This window comes from Raphanus sativus, unplaced genomic scaffold (assembly GCF_000801105.2).
Source record: "Raphanus sativus cultivar WK10039 unplaced genomic scaffold, ASM80110v3 Scaffold0549, whole genome shotgun sequence".
Taxonomy (NCBI): Eukaryota; Viridiplantae; Streptophyta; class Magnoliopsida; order Brassicales; family Brassicaceae; genus Raphanus; species Raphanus sativus.
The window spans coordinates 18,550-35,952 of record NW_026615867.1 but is presented as its reverse complement, the minus strand read 5'-3'; the positions used below and the strand labels follow the sequence as shown (position 1 = coordinate 35,952).

The following is a 17,403-nucleotide window of genomic DNA, read 5'->3' as shown; positions in this document are numbered from 1 at the left end:
GTCCATTTGTCTTCAAGCACATATCCTCTTTCCTTTTCTAACTCAGGAAAGCCCACGATCATCAATAAACCCGAACTCCCATTCAGCTCCATCTTCATGCCACACGCTTGTAGTACTTCACGAACTAATACAGAACATCTGAGGAATCTGCATCTTCAATCTCCCCCTTTTTGACTATGCATGTGCACTCATCATAACTGGTTTGAAAACCACGTCTTCAATCTCCCCCTATGAGTCACATCATGGTCAAAAACCAATTCGAAGATCAACACCTTCCAAATCTATGAAGAAATCCCATCACACCATCTTCAGCGATCTCCAATCAAACTTTGTTCTACTTCCTGAACAAGTTTCTGTCCTCACCTTGATCTACTCGAAACTAAGTCGTTAACTCTATCGAGCCCCGCTCTGATACCACTTGTTAATGTAGTGAGGGCAGAGAAACTAGTGCAGAAAGTAAAATAGACACAAAGTTTGTTAACGGGGTTCGTTTCCTACATCCCCGGGACCTCGTCCAGATTTCATTGACTTAGAACAAGGAGCAACCTACAATTGCTATATGGTACAACACACACGAGTGTCTACCACTCTTTTCTAAGGAGCAATCTACAAAGATTAGGAATAAAGCACGCATGCATGAATCACATCCGGCTCACCGGAGCACACTGTCTTCTACAGCTGCAATCTTCAGAGACCTCTTCAATGAAACCTCCTTTGTTAAACTCCCCCTGAGTCTAGGCTTCAATCTTCCACTTCACGGAAGTACTTCACCAAGTACGTCAGCACCTAACGCACACCAATGACACCAAGCTTGATCACCCAAGCACACACGAAGCTACCCACGAGCTCCACACACGATGGCTAACTCCACCACATAAAGCGCTAACACCAACGCCACCAAACTAAGTCAACATCAGACTCCATCGACAACTACTACAGACACTGCTTCGACACCAAACAGATACACCAATATACAATGAAACCCCTCTCTCTATTATGTGAGGTCTTGCTTTCTCATAAGACACGTCCCTCCTTATATAGCAGACCATAACTTGCTCTCCACGTCTTTAACTTGCTTTCCAAGTCTTCCACTTGCTCTCCAAGTCTTTCCAATACACATAAGGTAACTTTCCATTTACCTTAATGGAAAACTTCATCTTCAAGCAAACTCCCTTTTTCTTTATGGAAAACGTCCATTTGTCTTCAAGCACATATCCTCTTTCCTTTTCTAACTCAGGAAGCCCACGATCATCAATAAACCCGAACTCCCATTCACCTCCATCTTCATGCCACACGCTTGTAGTACTTCACGAACTAATACAGAACATCTGAGGAATCTGCATCTTCACAGCGACAAGGCGTACGCAGAGTTCCGCGAGTATAAAACCATGTGTTTTAAGAATAGGGTAACCTCTTTGTTATCATCCCACACAATGAAATGACTCTTAATTTACTTTAAATCTTTTCGTGTTTGGTTTTGTTTTTATAGGTGTTTTTAGATGATCCATTCAGATCCATCTACCCCATGAGAAATCTGGACGATCTCTGGACAACCATGACTAAGAGGCAATATTTGACTGATATTGCTTCTCTGTGTGTTAAGAAACTCAACGAGGAGAAAGTGAGAAATGATATAATCAAATATATATGAACCCTTTTTTCTTCTTCTGTAATTACTCACAGACAGGATGCGTGTGTGTGTGTGTTTATTGTACTTAGCGTTTGTCTGTGGAAGTTGTGAGCATTGTGAGAGGCAATCTAAAACCAGGAGATGGGTGGAAGCTGTACATCACCTTTATGGCTCGTGAGTCTCCAGATGGTCCTATCATCGAGTATCAAGCCAAAGCCTTGGATTTTGGAGGAAAACCTCCCTTTCCCATTCTCTGCCGGCGTGCCTCTAGCATGCATGCCCATTAATCAAGGTATATTCGTGTTGTCAATTATTGTGGGAAAGTGAAGTAAACATAGAGTTCTTTGCTTATGAGAATATTCCTAATCCTTCAACAATTCAACCTTACCATTGCAGATTGGGTATGATGCTCTTCTTGGGGAAGATGAAGATCAAAATATGTCTTTCCAGTTATAAGTAACATGTGGATTTAGTTTTTTTTTTGTCATCTAGTAGATTAATATTATAACAAGATCTGAACAACAAATCGCCGGCAAGACATCATCAGTCTTTCCAAGAGCCAAGAGACTACAAGGATCGAAATCCATCCGGAGCCAATAGTCGGACAGGAACATACTCCTTCCGAAACACAAACAAACTTGAACTAAAGCCTAAAACACACAGAGATAAAATAAGATTAAATACTCAAACTTTCGACGAGTCTTAGGAAATGAGCACCCGGAACTGATGACAACAACTGCAAAGGAAGAACTAACCAATCTCCAACTTGAAAGATATAACCAGACCCATTACTCTGAGGCAGGCCTGAAGATCTTCTATCCGCTGATGCATAAAACAAGTTGGTGAAGACCTCGAAGATGGCTCAGCAGAATGCAGAACCTACACCGCTCCATCCGAAACGGACCAATATTAGCACCATGGATCTTCACAGAAAAAACCAATTGAACCACTCCGTTGCACGCCAAAGCCGTTACCGTCCCACCAAAAGCCCCAGATACGAAAGAGATTTCTTCAAAACCTTGCACATCTCTACCGAACGAAAATAGGAGAGGATTGAACAATATCACACCGGACACCCGAACTAAATAGTAACCAGATCTAAAAATGGAATACTGTCGGACCGCAAACACCAACCACATCCAGAGCTGCAAAGTCAAACCATCAGAACAACGGCTACGGCAACATAAACGACAGATCCAAAGGAAATGCGGAAGAACTCATTAAAAGGTCGAGCCATCAAAGAAACCAAACCTAAGTTCGTTAAAATTAAAAACGAAAAAAGCCAGAACATAAAGGAAAAATAAAATACAGTAGATCTGACCGGCAGTGGTGCTAAAGGAGCCACCACACGCCGGTCACCGGAGTAAAGAAACCAGAGAGCTTGAGGGAGAAGATGAATCGCAGCGAGAGAAGTGGAGAGAGAAAAGCAATGGTTTTCAAGTAAGAAACGCAAGTCTATTGATGTGGATTTAGTTTTTATTTTATTTTATTTTGGCGTTCAAACTTATGGCCCTACCTTTAACTTGTATCGTATGATTTATCTGATGTTGTAAAGAAGAAAATAATTTTAACTAAAAGAGAAAGAGAGATGAGTGAGAAAAAGATCATGTGATAGTAGATTATTCTTTTAACATTCAAACACCTTCCCGATGTAAAATATTGTTTTTTGCGTGCATGTTAAGTTATCTAAGACATGGACCATTCTATAACTGAAACTTAAGCTCACCGTTAATTACCCAAACACACGGTGATTTGGCTGTCTATATAATAACAAATTGACCAGGAGAGGATGATTCTTTCCCTAACAAAATTATTTTCAGGATTGTGACTTTTATGACTGCTTTGATTCCTGCAAAGCCAAAAAAACATTTTAAAGATCAAAGACGGCCATTGAGACGCGAAATTACTTTACTGATTAGCTAGGCGGGGTTTGTCAGGCACTTTCTTCCGTGTTCATTAAGTCACGCAGTAGTCTACCAATTTTTGATGAATATTATCATTACATAGCAGACAAAATGATACCTAAAATATTTAGATGAGATCGGGAGTAAAATAGCATATCATCAATGATGGGAAGTAGCAAAAAAAAAAATGTTCCCTCCACTAATATCATTATATAGAAAAGCTATGCTATTTCAAAACCGGGAAAGCAAGCGGCAAGTAAATGCATTGGGGAAGAAAGAGTGTCACGTGACACGCGTATTGGTAATACGTTGACCTATGACAAACGACTGATATTATAAGGGCACATCGGTAAATACATACAAGAGTATCATTTTAATATTGTCCCCTAATCAATCTGTGTGTTAGCGAGACAATTCTAGGGTTTGTTCGATTCTCCGGCAGCGATGAAAAGCGACGATGAGACGGCGAAACGAGATTCGACGGAGGTGGAATCTGACTCTTCTGTCTCTAAAAAACAGGAGATCGAAGATGAAGATGAAGACGACACAGGCATGGAAGACGAAGTCGATAGCGATAGCGATAGCAATAACCCATACTTATGGAGTGCCGACGAAGAAGACGATGACTCTCCGACAATCAACTATTCAAACTTGCAAGATCCGGAACTGGAGTGGGACAAGGACAGTTACGACGACCACGAATTGGTATTCGATGCTGACGGCCGCAAAGGTTTCTCCAGCGACAAGGCGTATGAAGAGTTCCGCGAGTATAAAACCATGTGCTTTAAGAATAGGGTAACGTCATGACCCCTCTTTGTTATTATCCCACACAATGAATTTTCTTTAAATCTTTTCGTGTTTGGTTTTATTTTGATTTTTTTAGGGGTTTATAGATGATCCATTCAGATCCATCTACCCCATGAGAGATCTGGACGATCTCTCGATAACCCCGACTGATAGGCAATATTTGACAAATATTGCTTCCCTGTGTGTTAAGAAACTCAACGAGGAGAAGGTTTGTACTGATCTGATTAAATATAAACCTTTTTTTTGTATTCTGTAATTAATTTGATATGATACTCACAGATAGGATGCTGTGTGTGTTTTATACTTGCTTAGGGTTCGTCTGCGGAAGTTGTAAGCATTGTGAGAGGCAATCTTAAACCAGGAGGTGGGTTTAAGCTTTACATCACCTTTATGGCTCGAGAGTATCCTAATGGTCCTCCCGTGGAGTATCAAGCCAAGGCCATGGATTTTGCAGGAGACAAAATACCTCCACTTCCCATTCTCTGCAGACCAGCGTCTAGCATGCTCTAATCTATGACTTGCATAAGTATTTTTTATGTTTAGTCTTTTATTCTCAGTGTAACTACTTAGTAGTATTTTTATGTAATTTCGGATGATTGTCTTTCTGGATTTCAAATCTTCAATCTAGTCATTGCAAAATCGGTATGTTGTTGCTGGTCGACGCGGAACACCAAGATTAAGGGGTATTTGAAATGATGTTTTTCACTGATATGTAAGCCGAGTCCGAGATGGTTTATGTTTTGTCTTATGTCTTTGGGATTAAAACTTATCATGGCCCTACTTTCTAAGTTGTCGGTATAATTATTGAGTTTAATCATGGTTGCTAACTATATTTGATGTTTATCTATATTTTGGATATTAAATGGGGAGGATATAATGTTATTTTTTGATGTTTAATATAATGTTAGATTTTTGATTAAATGATTTGTAAGGGCATTCTCTTGTGTATTTGGAAGGTCTTCAGATGATGGAGGCTTTCATAAGCTGACTATACAATGAAAGCTTTCATAGCAGCATGATCCAAAATCCAAGTAATCTAATTGAGTCTATAGTGGAGCTGCTAATAATAAAACATGTTTTAAATATCGGCAACAGTGGTAAGTAAAATCTTTTTCAGAAAAAAAACAGTGGTAAGTAAAATAGCAGGACAGCCATGTGGATAGCTTTTCACTTTATGGTCTTTAGAATTGACTGTATTGTGGTCTTGATTGTTCATTTATATCTTAAGATGATTGAAGCAGAATATTTTTGCTTTCATTGCCAAATACCAGTCTTGGCACCATAATGCCTCATTCGAGGTGGAATCATCTATGCAAAATTCGTGTGTAAACTTGTAGTCGCCTTTTTTAAAAATATAGGTTTTAGCTAAAAGATTTTAAATTATCAGTAACTTTTTTTTCTGTCTGAATAACTTTGTACACGTAAACGCTTAAAATCTTTTTGATTACAGTAAGAGATTATTAATTTGGAGGATGAGGAAAAGAGACATGCAACACGGATGTACGTACGTTTTAGGCCAGGGTAAGAGATTTTTAGGATTTGTTAGATTCTACGGAGACGATGAAAAGCGACGACTTGACGGCCAAGCTAGCTTCGACGGAGGAGGAAACGAAAGTTCGAAGATGAATACGATAAAAGCATGGGAGAGGAAAGCGATAGCGATAGTGGACGCGCATGGAGTGTCGAGATAGAAGAAGATGAAGGAGTCGTGAGACCTCCTAGGATTAATTAATTAAACATGCCAGAACCGGAACCGGAACCGGAGTGGATGTGGAAAGCTTTGATGGTTACGACTGCTACGACCCTGAGAACCGCTTATCCGGCGATGAGGAGTACGAACGATTCCGCATGGAAGAATAAGGTAACGTCACAAGTAACCTCTTTTGTTATCCCATGAACGACATCAAACTTTTTAATGTTTTCGTATTTGATTTTTAGGGGGTTTTAGGAGAAGATCCATTCAGGTGCATCTTCCCCCTTTACTGATATGGAACAACGTTTTAGAACCATGACCACAAGGGAATATTTGGCGGATATCAATTCCTTGTGTGTTAAGAAACTCAACGAGGAGAAGGTTAGTACTCATCAATCCAACTGAGTGGAGAGGTTCGAATATGTGTCATAAAATTAATGTACAGTAAAAAGTTATATAATAATAATAATTAGACAATGATATTTTATTAATTTGTAGAGTTATTAATTTGTAGAGTTATTAATTTACAAAAAATATTTTTTGTTTAGATTTTATGTATATACATTAATTAAATTTAAGAAAATTGATTTACATATTGTTTTATTATTCAGATTGGTGTATATGAAATATGTTTAATAGACTTCAAATGTTGTTTTAGATATACTTCTACTAAACATTATCAAAAATATAGTAAAGTGACAAGAAACAATAAAAATGAACTTATTTGTGAATATAAAACTCAATACAATGTTTTATTTATACTTATATAAACTATATATATATTATTAATTTATGATTTTAATGGAACCACATATTTACATATGATTTTCTAAAAAAAATATATTATATATTTGTATCATATTTTGGACCGGACCAACTCAGAACCAATGAAATTTATTAATTTATTGTATTTTTAATTTACTGAGTTGTAATTTATAGAATTTCTATTTTATATAGAACTTATCTAATTAGGTTGTTGATTTATAATTTTGAGGATGATAACTTTTCGAATTCTAATTCAACAAGCATTCAATATTGTTTGGACTCAAAAAGTTCTATTGGTAGTAAACAATTTAGGGAATCAAAAATTAAATTAGACAAATATAAAATGAAGGAAAACATAAGGAAAAAGAAGAAGAAAATAAGAATTTCATGTTGATATAACCAAATATGACGGTAAAATATTCGGTGAAGAAAATAAAGAAAACATAAAATATTTCTTATATATAAAAATTATAGCTTAAAATAGAAAAAAATCTAAAAAAATTTTTTTTTGTAAATTGATAACTCTATAATTTAATAAAATACCAAAGTCCCAACATTATTAATTTATAGAATTTTTACTGTACATACATCGAAATTATAGATAACACATACACACAATGAAAACTACATGGAAAGTTTATGCAGAATGAAAGATATATGGAAAATTGATGCATAATAAACATGAAACGTAGAAAATATAAAAATAGGCTAGTGATTAGATTTCTGAATATAAGTTTTTTAAACAATTATCCGTCGTATTCACAAAGACAGTGGATTGGATTTCAAAAGTTCAAAACATACATAAATAGAAATGAAGGAGTAAAATGAAACAAGTCTTTCACAGTGATCTAACATGTAAATACCTCATGCATGTAAAAACATCATCTGTAGTTCCACTGATAATGATCCTACCATGACCATTGACTCCCAATCTGTCCTCCACTATTCTGCACCTCAAAGAATATTTCAAGTGCTATCCAATATGACATTTAGTATCCAACAGATGAAATCAATGATACATATAAAAGTTAGTTTTTTCTTTGTAATGAAACACACAATTGATTGTATATGTACCAAGTTTGTGCACTCAAGAGTCATATAGCATGATCATGAATCAAGACTTTACATGTGTATAATAACATGAAGTTTTCACACCTTCACGAGCAAAAGTTAGTTATAATGAAGGAGATTACAAGATCAAAACATATGGAACACAAAAGATTTTAAGAAAAACAACCAGAAATCAAGTTTTTTTGTAAAGAAAGATGTATATCCAGAAGATTTAAAGAGAAATTCATTTTGATGTCAAAATGTCTAATCAACAAATTCTAACCAAAACACACAAGAAAACATAATACCCCCAATTTTTTTCTCTTGAATAAACATTAATGAAAAAGAAGGCAAGAATGAAAGAGATCTTAACTTAAGAAACACCAAGGATTAAAATAAACATTCATGAATTTTCATTATTCAAATTCTAACCTTATTTGGGCTCTCGTCATACCACCAGTGTCTATGCTATCACCGTCCATTTTCTTGAAACATACACAACAACAACAAAAATTCATATTATGATGATAATACTCAAAGTAGAACATGTTGTATGTTTTATTATGATAAATGAAATATGATCAAAATATACAGAATTACAAGGATTTAAAAAAAAGAGAGTCATAAACCAAGTTTTTGTAAAGAATGAAAGTATATGTATAAGATTGAAATAGCAACTCATTTTGATGTGAAAATGTCTAATCACCAACTTCTATCAGAAATGTACTAGAAAGTATGATACAAAGACGAAAGTAGATTCAAAAAAAGATTTCCGATGCTTTAAAACATTGAACTCGTACATTTTATTTTGACAAGAACTCATACAGATTTAGATGCTACTATAGACGAGAAGAAAAATATACTACAATTTTGTGACCCTGACAAAGAAGATAAAAACACCTCACCCAAAATAATTTTTAATCACCTTTGGCCTTCATATAAACCGAGCATTACAATCAATGACCATGGATCGATCGTGAACCTCGCAACAGCACTTACTCCATCGATCCTCCTCCTCTCGTCGACGGCATTCCACGCCAGGATCACGTCGCCCTGCCCGAACTTCACGAGCATCTGTATGTTCCCTTTTCCTTCTTCAGTCGTCACTCGGAATCCTCAGTTTCCACCACTAATTGTTTGCTTGAATGCTCCCAACCTCTTCTCTATAAGTTAGTAATGCTAGTTCAACAGAACACCAAATCAGAACTTTGTTCACTGTTCTTGTTGGGAATTTGATTATTGTTCGTTTGTATTTGAAGAAGTTGGAGGCTGATTAACTTCTGTTTTTCGTTAAGGACACTTGACAACATTAGAGATGGAAATTATCTATTCAAAACTCTTGTGAAAACTTGTAATTATTAACCTTGATTAAGACATACAACACTAATGTTACCGACAAATTTTCGGCTTTGTAAGATTAACAGCCTTTACTTACATATTTATAATTCTGTTTTTTTTTCTGTTAGTCCAAATTTTTTTTTTTAATCCTGTACAGGAAAAAAAGATTATTAATTTGGAAAAGGCGTCACGTGACACACGTACATTTGGTAATACATTAACCTATGAATTTAATTACAGGTGGTTCGTAAATAGACGGGGGATAAAAGTGTTCGTGAAATTACTATGGGCTTATATCAGGCTTGGCCCATATATGTGCTCACTGGCCCAAGTAATCTTCCGACCGAGTCACGTGTGCAAATAGGCAGGGAGAGAGATATAAGGACACATCGGTAAACACAAACGGTTCATTATTGTCATATCTGCTCCGTTCCCAATTTGTGTGTCGAGAGAGAGAGAGAGATATCTAGGGTTTGTACGATTCTCCAGCGACGATGCTAAGCGACGATTTCACGGCGAAACGAGCTGCGGCTGAGGAGGAATCTGACTCTTCTGTCTCGAAAAAGCAGAAGTTGGAAGATGAAGACGACGACGACGACACAAGCATGGAAGAGGATAGCGATACCGACAGCGGACGCGCATGGTCTGTCGACACTGAAGAAGAAGACGAAGACGGAGTGGTGAGATCTCCTAGGATTAATTACTTAAACTTCCCAGAACCGGAACCGGAGTGGGATAAGGACAGCTTCGATGGTTACGAGTTCTACGACCCTGAGGACCGTAAAAGCTTCTCCGACGACGAGGAGTACAAAGTGTTCCGCGACTTTAAGATCCAGGCCTGGAAGAATCGGGTAACGTAATCCCCCCTCTTTGTTCATCCAATTTTATAAAGTTGGATCTTTTATGTATTTGATTTTTTTTTTTTTAGGGTTTTTATGAACAAGATCCCTTCAGGTCCATCTTCCCCCTTACTGATCTGGAAGAACCTTGGATTGACATGACCACAAGGGAATATTTGGAGTCTATTGCCTCCTTATGTGTTAAGAAACTCAACGAGGAGAAGGTAAGAGTACTCATCAATTCAAATATAAACATTTTAAATTTGTTGGTATACTCACATATAGGGGATGGTTATGTGTGTTATTTACTTAGAATAAGACCGTGGAATTGGTAAGCATCGTTAGAGGCAATATGAAAGTAGGAGATGGTTGGAAGCTGTACATCACCTTTATGGCTCGAGAGCATCCCGATGGTCCTCTCATGGAGTATCAAGCCAAGGCTATGGATTTTGGAGCAAAACCTCCCTTTCCCATCCTCTGCCGACCAGCTTCTCCCAAATCCTAATCTGTGACTTGCATAGGTATGTTCATATGTTTTAGTCTTTTATTTTCTTTGGAATTACTTAGTTGCTGTGTTATTGGAATTACTTAGAGCTCTTTCAATTTTGTCAATGAAGTGATGTGAACATAGAGTTATTGGCTATGTCGTCTGGGGTGATTTTATTTATTTATTTATTTATTCATCTTAGTCTCTCTAATCCTTCAATCTAATCCTTGCAGATTTGGTATGCTGGTGGTAGTCTACGAGGAAGACCAAGATCATAATGTATTAAAATGAGTCTTTTATGATTAAGCCGAGTCCCAGATGGATTTAGGTTGTATTAATGTTATCTGTCTTTTGCGTTGAGACTTATGAATTTAATATTATGGATCTTAATGATGGTTGTTATATTATGTTTGATGTTTATTTTATATTCTTGGATGTGGACGATACCTTCGGTCATTCGTTGGGTGGGCGATTACCTGAGATAATATGGTCAAAGATAAAATTGATGTTTATAACTCGTAACGTCAGGATGTTTATTAGTTTCTCTTCATTTGGTCTAAAAAAATTTGTTGATACTTTTGTCTTTGGGACGTTCAAATAATGCAATTTTTGTAGATGTGTACACATATATTATGTACACTATATAGAAAATTGATTATTAATTTTGACGATGAAGAGAACGTCCTGATAAATATGAAAATATTAGATTGTTAAAGGTTTTGTTAATTATTTATCTTCCAATTAAATGAACATGAGCTTTTGAGAATTGTTGACAAGTATTCAAGCATGTTCAAAAGATGTTTCCCAAAGAGATGATTGGATTTAGTAATTTAAAACATAATTTAAACAAGATGAAAAAGAAAAGAAAATTTAGAAACAAAAATAATAATATATTCGAAAGAAGGTTGGATTTAAGAAGTCGAAATATAATTAAGATAAAATAAAATAAAGAAAATTAGAAAGAAAAGTTATAAGATGAAACTAAACAGGTAGTGTAGGCCAAATTTACTTCTTTTTCTTAAGCAATTGGTCTAGAAAAAAGATGTCGTTAGTGGTTCCTGTAATTATGATCCTCCCATGACCTGCAACTCCCCAGTTGACTCCCCATGTGTTTTGCACATCGAAAAAAATTTCTCCATCTAATGTTACCCCATGTGCTACAATAGTGATGACATGTCTCTCTTTTCCAACTTCTGGCTCTGGTACCCTATAAATTCCCTGAAACAGTACATTGATGTTTAAGTTGTAGCCAGATTTATACTAGCGTATAGCAATTGTTATAGAAAAACTTAACTTACATCTTTAAGTTTTAGAAGCACAGGGGTCACATCAAGTGCCATACCAACAGGACCTTTAGTCTCCAGCAAACGAGTGATCATTCCTGGAGTTGCATCTTTTACAGGAAAAAAAGAGCCCTTGACTGTAAATGTCTTTGATTTCTACAAAACAAGCAAAAACAAGTAGTAATGAATCAATATGAACATATGATATATAAATAAAATGGTCAAATATATATAAAGATTTATTAGATTAGTGAATGCTTTACCGTCTTGATAGTGTCTTTCTTTTTCTGTATTCCAACGTCATGTATGTGCTTCATTGCATTTTTAAGAGAACCAACCGCCATATTACTACTCTCAGCTACTTTATTATGAGCTATTTCTTTCTTCCCCAATTTCACAATTTTTGCGAAGCCATCAATGTCCAAATACTTGTGTTGATTGACGTTGTGACGATCCTTGTTGTACACGAACTGGAGAATCCGGCCAAGAACTAGAGCCCAACAGATATCTGATGTTTAAGTTGAATTCCAAAAAATCAAATTAACACTAGAATAAATTTGCATTGATATGACTATACAAAAACAAACTAATATAAAGAGTTCTAAGTACCCGTGATTTGACAAATAATATGACAAAGCAAAGTCGGGTGTATCTGACACCAATCAAAAAGCAGTTTGCTTCCATCAGCGAAAACCTGATAAAAATATCAACATAACAAGATAACAATTAGGGTTTTATCTAAAACAAAAAAAATAACACAATAGATTAAAAATGGTATCTTACCCGTGGTGTTGGTTGAGGTACATCGTGGTGTTGGGGAGGATCTGGCCGTGCTTTTCGTTTAGCAGCTGCCTCACGTTTACTAGTATTTAAGCCTTTCTCTTTCCTGCTTCCTCCAGCCCCTATACCACCACCGCCTATCCCACCAATTCCTCCTTTATCACTTTCCATTGCTTTACATACACAAGAAGACAAACAGTATTATGATATAACCCAAAAGATAATAGGATCTATACAAACAAAACGCCGAGGTTTGAAGAGAAACAAATAGTAACAAAATTCCAATCCATAACTTTTTAATGTGTGACCTAAAGATTTTCTAAGAAATAAAACCCTTTTTGGTGGGAAAAAATGACTAATGAACAGCTTTAGCAAAAAGATACAGGAGAAATATATTAAGAAGATATACACAGTTTTTTTGTTAAAGAAACAATAAAAAAAATAGATGAGAAGAGATCCAAAACTTACAAAACACCGAGGACTAAAGAAAATCATAAATCTTTGATACTCAAACTTCCAACGTTATTTTTTCAGAACTTTTCAATGTAAAGGTATATATAACCAGATTTGGAAGAAACGTAGACCAACTTGAAAATGTCTAATCAGACTTTCATCTAAAGCTGTTGCCGAAAAACAAAGACCCAAAAAGCAGGAAGTTTTAACACCGTAACAAGCAAAAGTTAGTGAAGCAGAGAGGTTTAAGACCCCAACTTTTGAAGAAACTAAGAAAAACAGATTTTTGAAGAGGAAAAGAAATTTGGGAGAGAACCTTGGAATTTGGAACCCTAAGTTTTTTGCAGAACCGAGTAATGACAAACCCAAATTTATCTTTCTAGGAGAGAGTGTACTAATGAGGTAGGGACTGTAGCGAGATGGACACCTGGATTGTTAAACAAATATCCATGTTTAGTGCCAATTCATTACTTTATTTTATTTTTTTTGTTAAAAGTTACCCACTTTGTAAACAGGTGACGTCATCATCAGTAATTAAAAAAACATGCGTATTTTTGTAAGGTTTATTTTCGTGATTACATCTTATTTATTTATAAATTGAGGTAACATGAAAAATTGTAAGTATTTTCTTGGTATACTCTGTAGATAATTTCCACAAAAGAAAATATTTGCTATCAAACGTAAACATATTATCTCTAGATGTATACGTTCGTCATTGTAATATCTCATGTATTGATGTTGCTTCTATTCTTAGAGTTTAAAGACTAGAACTTGTGTCTAGACAACTGTGGAGTGAGATAAGAAATGTCTTCTCTTTTTCTTGTGAGAGTTCAAATATGTGACTTGTGTTTCTTACATGGGGGTATTATGACAACAAAACGGTTGTTGTATATATAGTAGTAAAAAAGTATATATAGTAGTAAAACCTGACGGATTATAATTCTTCTTAATTTTAAATTTAGTCTATTATAGTTTCTTGCAATAGCTAAGTAAAAATTTTAGGCTTATTTGTGAAATAGCTAAGAAAAAAAATTGATTTTGTAGAAAGAGATTAGAGAGAGATAAAAAGAAGAAAGAGGAGAAAATGTGTAATTTTAGTTAGATAATAAATTTTCTTTTGCTAGGTAACTTATACCGCCTAATTTCACAAAATTTTAATAGTAACTTTTTTTGAAACACTAATAGTATATTTTCTGTTTTATCTTTTTCGAAAAGTACGCAATTCTACTTCAAATTTAGAGTCCACTACGCATATGTAAAGTGTAAGCATTTAAAATAATGGGCTAGATAAATTAGTTACATGATGAGGACTTCTAAAAGTAAATAAAATTCTAATACGGTAAGGATTTTATACAGTTTAAATTAATTAAACGGAATAAAAATTAAACATCTCGATCTTTGGATGAAGGTAAAAAAGGCAGCTCATACCTAATCCTTACTGCAGGGTAAAAGACTACTAATGTGTACGACACTGGCGCACTGCTCACATGCCAAAACTATGTATAAAACTTTTTTTGTTTGATAAATAATCCTTTATATAAAGTTAATGCTACAACAACTCTTTTTTTTTGTTTTACAGTTTATGAAATCGTCTCTGTATGTTTTTAAATGTAACAACTGACAAAAATAATACAAGATTCCTGCAACAAATTTGAAATTCATACTAGTGGAAAAAAACTTGAGATGCATTTATAACCTATTATACCTCTTGAATAGTTAATATTCGTGAAAATGGTTATTTACATTCAAGTAAAAGTACTTTAAATAGTGACTAATAAATTATATAACTTTATATTTTAGATTGTTAATATTCATAATCTGAAATAATGTTGATGAATCATCGACGTAGAGAGGTTATGGAGGGTTTATGCCCTTGGTCTGAGCGGAGGTAACATGTAGTTGGCGCTTCGTCTCTTTGCCATATCAAATGCTCCTTTAATCCTTTTGCATTGCTTGTCTCGAATTTGTGTGTTTGGTTTGTTCTTCTACCTGTCCATACCAAATAATTCGGCTAACAAAATTGTTTTTTCGCCTTCATACCAAATATGCTTCATGCCATATCAAATGCTCCTCTAATCAGTTATATTACTCTAGTTTTGTAGAATTTTATTTTACCTATTGGTCATCATTTGTTTACATGTAGCATATACATATACACGTGTCTACTATTTCTGGAGGGTTATAATTTAATAAAAAGCTGTAATTTTTTGGTAAATATTTTTCTGAAAAAAACGGATACATTTATAAAGAAACATTGGATCGGATGTCGACAATGGGACTTTTTAGTCTGATTGAACTTTGAAGACTTTCTCCGTAAAAATGAAGAATAAGCGTGTAATATTAATAGTGTTTCAAAAAAAAAAGCGTGTAATATTAATAACAAATGGCTGGAGTGTCCGTCATTCTGATTGCATGTTATGTCAATGCTCCCTCATTTTAACCCTTTTCATTAAATGATCGATAAGATCGCAGACGAATATATTGTACGATTATTATATTATGCAGTATATGTGATTTTTCTGAGCAGGGATACAGTATATGTGTTCGGTAGGAGAAACAAAAGAGGAAATGAGGAAACACGAAATTCAAAAGAATCTTTAAAAAGGCCAAATTGCCCAGCGGGTTAACAACGTATGATTTGATTTGTTTTCTATATATGATCAAAAGGAGCTCTATCATTTAATACGACAATTGAAAAAGTGCTCTATCGTTGTAAGAAAGAAAAAGAGCAGTTACCTCAGCATTTACGTACGGATGCATGCATGTAGGGAAAATGAGCAGAGACTAGTGTGGAGAGAGAGTATGTAAAGTCATTTTTCTCCCTTAGTTTTTTCTTGTATTATCTTATTCCACTTTTAATTCAAATTAAATTAAATTAGTTCCGTGATGTGTGTTTTAACTTTCCATACTTAACTTCTAAACAGGAAATAAGTTCCCAGAAACTACAAGAAGAGTTTTTTTTTTGTTTCGTTTGTCAATCAACAAGACAACATACGATAACAATAATATAAAATTGAAACTAATGAAAGCATGTGGCATGCTTTTCCACTTTAATAACAAATTCTAAACCTAAACCTTAAATAGTTGATCAAAATAAAACCTGTATCTAAATTCAAATCTCCAACCCTAATTTCATAAAATTAATATACTAAACCCTAAACAAAACAGTTGTTTTCTTTTAACTTCTTAAATACCAGTGCCATGAGACTATATATATATATTAAAATATGAATTGAACACCCATAAAATAGTATTATCTATTCAAACAAGTTTTACGGTTGTTGACTGATTGGTATCATAGATATCAAGTGTCTATTTATGTAAAATATGTATAATACACAGAGTGATGAATCTGTTCCTCTTAGCTTACCTGATTAATCCTCTATAATAAATTTAATAACAATTTAAAAGTTTTACTTATTTTTGCGGGTCTTGGCAAAATTCAGTGGGTACTGTAAAGAGTAAAGAGTAAACAAATTACAAATTCAACCGTTTAAAACCGTAATAATAAGCCAGCAAGTTGAAGCAGGTAACAAGTAACATCCTCTGTTTGGGAACTTTAAACGTTATAGAATTGTCACGAACGTAAGTTACGTAAGTGTTTATACATGATTCACTGGCCTAAAATCCTAGTTATAGACTAAATGCAACAATTTCCATGAGTTATTTGTTTTGAATTTGTGTAATTAGTAGCCTGATAAATGATTCAGTTGAAACCTACTAGAGATTTAGAGCCCTAACAAATAAAACATCTTAATTAGAGACTAATGAACTCTCTTTTCTGGTGATCAGTCAAACCCACTGGCGAATTTATGTACACAGTAGGGGTAGCTGCCCATCATAGATTTTAAAAGTTATTGTACACCAATTTAATAATTTCTTGTTGAAACTTCAAGTTTATAAAGATATCAAACTGTGTTTATAATTCTGGATTATCTCTAAATCCACCACTGGTTATACCTCGCGAACAAAACCTAATCTGTTTTAGATTTTCCTAAATGATTTCAAAATTTGATCATATTTGATCATAATATGTTAATTTCGACACAGTTTTCAACTGAACAACCAACCCAAATTATAATTAATTCGAAATATAAATTTAAAACAACATAAGTCTTATATTTTACAATTATAATATTTTTTTTTTGATCAAACACTGAAACAATTATAATATATATAGAGAGAAGGAGAATTATAATATATACGGTGACTATACAAATGAGAGAGAAACACTGAAACATATAGGTCATCATACATACCCTAGCAAACTTTTTTTTTTTTTTGAACAACACCCTAGCAAACTAGAATCAAATATTCAGTATTCTATATCAAGGCGAAAAGAAGCAGGCGGCCACACTCATAAAATATGCCCTC

The 17,403-nt window shown here is 34.5% G+C and overlaps 3 protein-coding genes across 3 annotated transcripts; 2 read left to right on the top strand and 1 right to left on the bottom strand.

Moving 5' to 3' along the window:
• Window positions 1-3,901: 3,901 nt before the first annotated feature.
• LOC108847227 (uncharacterized) lies at window positions 3,902-5,036 on the top strand. Its single transcript, XM_018620414.2, has 3 exons — window positions 3,902-4,329; window positions 4,418-4,549; window positions 4,654-5,036. Exons 1-3 carry the CDS (start codon window positions 3,979-3,981, stop codon window positions 4,849-4,851), a joined length of 681 nt encoding a protein of 226 aa, XP_018475916.1. The 5' UTR covers window positions 3,902-3,978; the 3' UTR covers window positions 4,852-5,036.
• A 4,554-nt stretch (window positions 5,037-9,590) lies between these two features.
• On the top strand, window positions 9,591-10,953 carry LOC108847110 (uncharacterized). The gene is made up of 4 exons (XM_018620298.2): window positions 9,591-10,038; window positions 10,116-10,250; window positions 10,340-10,547; window positions 10,747-10,953. Exons 1-3 carry the CDS (start codon window positions 9,682-9,684, stop codon window positions 10,529-10,531), a joined length of 684 nt encoding a protein of 227 aa, XP_018475800.1. The 5' UTR covers window positions 9,591-9,681; the 3' UTR covers window positions 10,532-10,547; window positions 10,747-10,953.
• A 565-nt stretch (window positions 10,954-11,518) lies between these two features.
• LOC108845596 (uncharacterized) lies at window positions 11,519-12,747 on the bottom strand. Its single transcript, XM_018618782.1, has 5 exons — window positions 12,580-12,747; window positions 12,406-12,490; window positions 12,060-12,304; window positions 11,812-11,952; window positions 11,519-11,731 (listed from the first exon to the last, which is right to left on the bottom strand). Exons 1-5 carry the CDS (start codon window positions 12,745-12,747, stop codon window positions 11,519-11,521), a joined length of 852 nt encoding a protein of 283 aa, XP_018474284.1.
• Between the last annotated feature and the right edge of the window lie 4,656 nt (window positions 12,748-17,403).

Excerpts from the sequence above, each read along its gene's own strand:
- LOC108847227 (XM_018620414.2), top strand. The coding sequence starts at position 3,979 with ATGAAAAGCGACGATGAGACGGCGAAACGAGATTCGACGGAGGTGGAA. Across the intron at positions 4,330-4,417 it reads CCATGTGCTTTAAGAATAGG|GGGTTTATAGATGATCCATT; the intron begins GTAACGTCATGA and ends TGATTTTTTTAG. Across the intron at positions 4,550-4,653 it reads AGAAACTCAACGAGGAGAAG|GGTTCGTCTGCGGAAGTTGT; the intron begins GTTTGTACTGAT and ends ATACTTGCTTAG.
- LOC108847110 (XM_018620298.2), top strand. The coding sequence starts at position 9,682 with ATGCTAAGCGACGATTTCACGGCGAAACGAGCTGCGGCTGAGGAGGAA. Across the intron at positions 10,039-10,115 it reads TCCAGGCCTGGAAGAATCGG|GGTTTTTATGAACAAGATCC; the intron begins GTAACGTAATCC and ends TTTTTTTTTTAG. Across the intron at positions 10,251-10,339 it reads AGAAACTCAACGAGGAGAAG|AATAAGACCGTGGAATTGGT; the intron begins GTAAGAGTACTC and ends TTATTTACTTAG.
- LOC108845596 (XM_018618782.1), bottom strand. The coding sequence starts at position 12,747 with ATGGAAAGTGATAAAGGAGGAATTGGTGGGATAGGCGGTGGTGGTATA. Across the intron at positions 11,953-12,059 it reads AGAAAGACACTATCAAGACG|AAATCAAAGACATTTACAGT; the intron begins GTAAAGCATTCA and ends CTTGTTTTGTAG. Across the intron at positions 11,732-11,811 it reads TGCTTCTAAAACTTAAAGAT|GGAATTTATAGGGTACCAGA; the intron begins GTAAGTTAAGTT and ends GTACTGTTTCAG.